Raw genomic sequence first — 3,886 nt, forward strand, 5'->3', positions numbered from 1 at the left:
GACCTTGCCTACACTTTTTCCAGAATTTCAGCTCATTTCAAATTCTGAAAATGCTTCACCTTTTATTTTAAATTAATGGGAAATAGACAAAGTCTTCAATGAATATTTTATATTTCCTAATATCTGCAAAAATTTGGTATTCTTGCAGTTGCACAAATTTCTAATTTTACCAGCCTCACCTCTTTTTAGTCCACACAGTTTAGATTGCAATTTAGTTACTGAATATGACCACCCCAACCAAGGGGCTAGTACCTCTAAGATACTTCTTGTGTGAGTATTAGAAGGGGCACAAGTTATTTGGGGTGTATAAATCTACATTAAATGTTTGCAATGGCAGGGTCTCTTCTGGACAAAACTCTGATTCTAAGAAGTCAATTAATTAGAAAACAGTATAGTTATTGTTATAGGGAAGAATATCAGCTATTTTGAGGTGGATGGATGATGAAGTGACAGGAAAAAATCCAGCAAGTGAGAATGGAATGCTTTATGCCTCTGGATGCATGAATTAAGAAGAAAATAATACTTTGTCTCCTGTACCTACCTCCAATTACTGTGTTGAGTTACTAGTCCTTGGGCTATGAAAAGAGCAAGATTGTGGTGAAGAGTAGACCATAACGAAACAGTTTGAAAACCATGAGAGTTTTATTGTTTCAGGAAAGTAGATTTTGCTTAAAGTCAACATGAATTTTTCATTCACTAAATACTAAAATGCATCCTGTGTCATGTGCTGTGCTTACTGTGCTGGTATCCAAGTTAGACAAGGAAAGGGGGATTGACAGAAAATATCTGGAGGAGGTGATTTCTGTTCTGAGACTGGAAAAATCTAAATAGGTAAAAGGAGGACATCCTTTGCCCAAGGATGAGCTAGAGAAAATGTTCTGAGTTTGGATTTAATATGGTTCATAAGCATTTGCCTGGATGTATCTCCAGAAACAGTGAAACATAAGGATATGTTAAATTAGTCAGATGCCAGATCTATAATGAAATGACAAAACTTTGTTGAGTTTGTGGGCTTAGATTTGGAAAAGCATTATGTGCCACCCTGAGGATGTAAGCTTGTCTTTGGCTGGAACAAAAATGAAACATAAAATATTCACTTGAAAATGTGGTGTAGACTCTTGAGTGGAGGAAAAGAAAGCACCAATTGGAATGCTTTGAAAACAGCACAAAGAAGACCATAGATAAAATTACTTCTTAAATTCTACCACATGATGAATTCGCCATCTGAGAATACATCATGTGACTTTTATGATACCATAGATGACATGATCCCTGTGCCGGTTCCTGCATTTATATCCTGTTCCAACATGTCCTAACTAAGCACATTTAATACATTCCATGATGAACCAGAAACAACTTAGTAATTTTCCCTCTCTCCATGTTTTAGTCTTCTTACAAATTCTTCCATTTATTTCTTTTCCTTACAGAAATTATTTAAATTAACACCCATATTGTTCAATCAAAAGATCATATCAATCAAATATCTCTTTTTTTCTTTAAATGGTAACTTAGTCTCCCATTTAACTCATTAATCCATTTTAAAAAAAGGATAATAAATGTACACATCTATGTTTATTGTTCAAATAGGAAAATTGCAGATATTTGTCGATATTTGCCAACATCAATTTTAATCTTTGTTATCCTGCATAATCTGGTAGTCCTCTGGTAGATCAGTTGTAATTAGGATGACTTTCATAAACTGAAGATGTCTGATGAGTTGGCCTTGAAAGAGAGGTAGCTGATGTATCAGATGTCACTGGCACTGGAAACCGTGGGTTGCTCCCTGGTTGAAGTTTAGAAATGACCTTCATTGGCAGATATGTTGTGATATCTTTTGGAAAAGTAGAAGGATCCACAATCAGTCCAAAATAATTGCTGTGTATGGGTGAAAAGATGCTGTAATGAGAGTAGAATTTGTAGTTGTAATGAAGTTCACAACACGGCCATTTGCTTCAGTGTAGCTGCTTTGAGAGTGCTCATGGACAATGGTCAACTGATTTAAAATAACACTTTGATCCACTGCAATTTGTTCTGGTTGTCTAACTGACATTGATGATAGAGGAGAAAAATCACCTCTGATCGGGGTAGTTGTATCACCAATTATGTGGCTAGTAGAGGGCTTCCTTATTAGAGGCATGTTTAAATTTGGAGAAGGTAAAATTTCACTTTCTCCAATAGTGTCAACCACAAAATCAGAATTATGTTTACCAATATTACCCCCTCCTTTAAAGAGCTTCTTGTTGATATCTTGAGGCAATGAAGATACCAGAGAGGCATTTTTAATCCCAACTCTTCTTTTAATTCTCACTAAAAGCTGGTGACAGTCTCTTTTAAAATTTGGATTATGGTAGATCTGCAGCTACAACCGAAGAAGAAAGATTTTAGTAATATTTTAAACCAAAATACAAGACTACAATAAGCATAACCTATAAAACCTCAGATTTCATGTTTACAAGTCAAAGATAATATCATCAAAATATGAACATTGCTGACGATATTTTAAAGTTCCTTGTTTGGAAAATACACATTTAAATAGTATAGTCATCAAATTTAAGACGTCAGCATTTGCAGTAACAGAGAATGCCACTTTTTAAAAGCAGCTTTAATACCTTTATTTAGATTTCTGATAAGATTCATAGTTGCAAGCAAAGTTTCTCATAATCTTGAATAGTTAATGCACTGTCCTCATTTTCAGAAAAAATAAGGATTTTAAACTTGGTAGTTTTATACAATTTTCAAAATCAAGCTTTACATTTATATTGCCATTGATTGATGTACAGAATAAAATTTTATGCATAAGTTACTAAGTCGTAACTAAAATTTCTGAATACCTTGCTTGAAACAGAGACTTCTTTTTCTTCTTCCAGAAAGTCAGCTAGACAAGCAGATCTTTGAAAATTCTGCTGCACTTTACTAAACACATAAAGGTTAAGCTGTCTAACTAAACTGTTCATACTTCCAGTTTCAAATATTCTGATAGGGGCCTTTCTTTCCAAAACTTCCTTCTTAAAGACAATTTCATCAATCACTATGGAAGTTCCATTATCATCCCACAAGATGGATTTAAATTGGTCACTCCGAGCCATTTTCCAGAGTTTTCTTGGGAATGTCAGAGTATGAAAATCATTATCTTCATCTGGTTCAGAGACACAATGTGTGTAACATGGCCTTTTTATCAAGGATTCTTCAGACAAAGTCTGAAAAACATTTTCTTAAATCACAGACCACAAGTCCAAGTGCACAGAGAATGTTTGCTCACACAATAGAGATCTACCGGGGTTTCCTGAACCAGTTGGTCCATCTTAAGGAGACAAATTTTGAATTTCTGAAGAAATATGCTCCATCTCAAAAAATTTTTCTACAGCTACTTTTCTAATCTGCATGATTTTGAGCACTGCAGCTTCAAATGCTGCTTTAGCAGGCCTGCAAGTTAAACTGTTAGGCCATCAAACTGGTTCTCAACCTGAGTGTCTGTGACATCACAAAATGACAAGTCTCCTAGCAACCCAAGTGGAACATTCAGCCAGTGTTTCCATCTCATTCATCCAGTTAAAATGAAACATATAGGATGTTTATTTTTATAGTGTGATGTGGAAATATTTTCCCCACGAAGTCTTTTTAAATAATTTAATTTGGGGTCTATGAAATGAAACCAATCTCCTTCCTTTTGTACACAAATTTACCGCAGATTGGTGAACAGAGTATAAATATGAAAAAAATAAGTAAAATTATTTTAAAGTTTTGGTATTTAACGTGAAATTTGTGTAAAACCTGTGCAGAAAAGGTATAACAATTTCATTATCATTTGTAATTAAAGTGAAACAAAATTTGATTTGGAAATGGAGTTATTATTTATCTGTGTACTTTACAATAAGTACCTCTATAT

At 34.1% G+C, this 3,886-nt stretch overlaps 1 protein-coding gene across 2 annotated transcripts; it reads right to left on the minus strand.

The window, feature by feature from the left end:
* Positions 1–1,555: 1,555 nt before the first annotated feature.
* Positions 1,556–3,368, minus strand: LOC140693766 (heat shock transcription factor, Y-linked-like). Of its 2 annotated transcripts, none has more exons than XM_072957431.1 (3): positions 2,832–3,368; positions 2,209–2,359; positions 1,556–1,831 (listed from the first exon to the last, which is right to left on the minus strand). In XM_072957431.1, exons 1-3 carry the CDS (start codon positions 3,084–3,086, stop codon positions 1,671–1,673), a joined length of 567 nt encoding a protein of 188 aa, XP_072813532.1. In that variant the 5' UTR covers positions 3,087–3,368; the 3' UTR covers positions 1,556–1,670. The 2 variants fall into 2 exon arrangements, 1 of the variants encoding a protein (XP_072813532.1); XR_012069463.1 differs by having other exon boundaries at positions 1,558–1,896; positions 2,832–3,104.
* Between the last annotated feature and the right edge of the window lie 518 nt (positions 3,369–3,886).

Source organism: Vicugna pacos, unplaced genomic scaffold (assembly GCF_048564905.1).
Source record: "Vicugna pacos unplaced genomic scaffold, VicPac4 scaffold_20, whole genome shotgun sequence".
In the NCBI taxonomy this organism is placed as follows: domain Eukaryota; kingdom Metazoa; phylum Chordata; class Mammalia; order Artiodactyla; family Camelidae; genus Vicugna; species Vicugna pacos.

Excerpts from the sequence above, each read along its gene's own strand:
- LOC140693766 (XM_072957431.1), bottom strand. The coding sequence starts at position 3,086 with ATGGCTCGGAGTGACCAATTTAAATCCATCTTGTGGGATGATAATGGA. Across the intron at positions 2,360-2,831 it reads AAGTCTCTGTTTCAAGCAAG|CTGCAGATCTACCATAATCC; the intron begins GTATTCAGAAAT and ends CTTCGGTTGTAG. Across the intron at positions 1,832-2,208 it reads TAAAGGAGGGGGTAATATTG|ATATCACAACATATCTGCCA; the intron begins GTAAACATAATT and ends CTTTTCCAAAAG.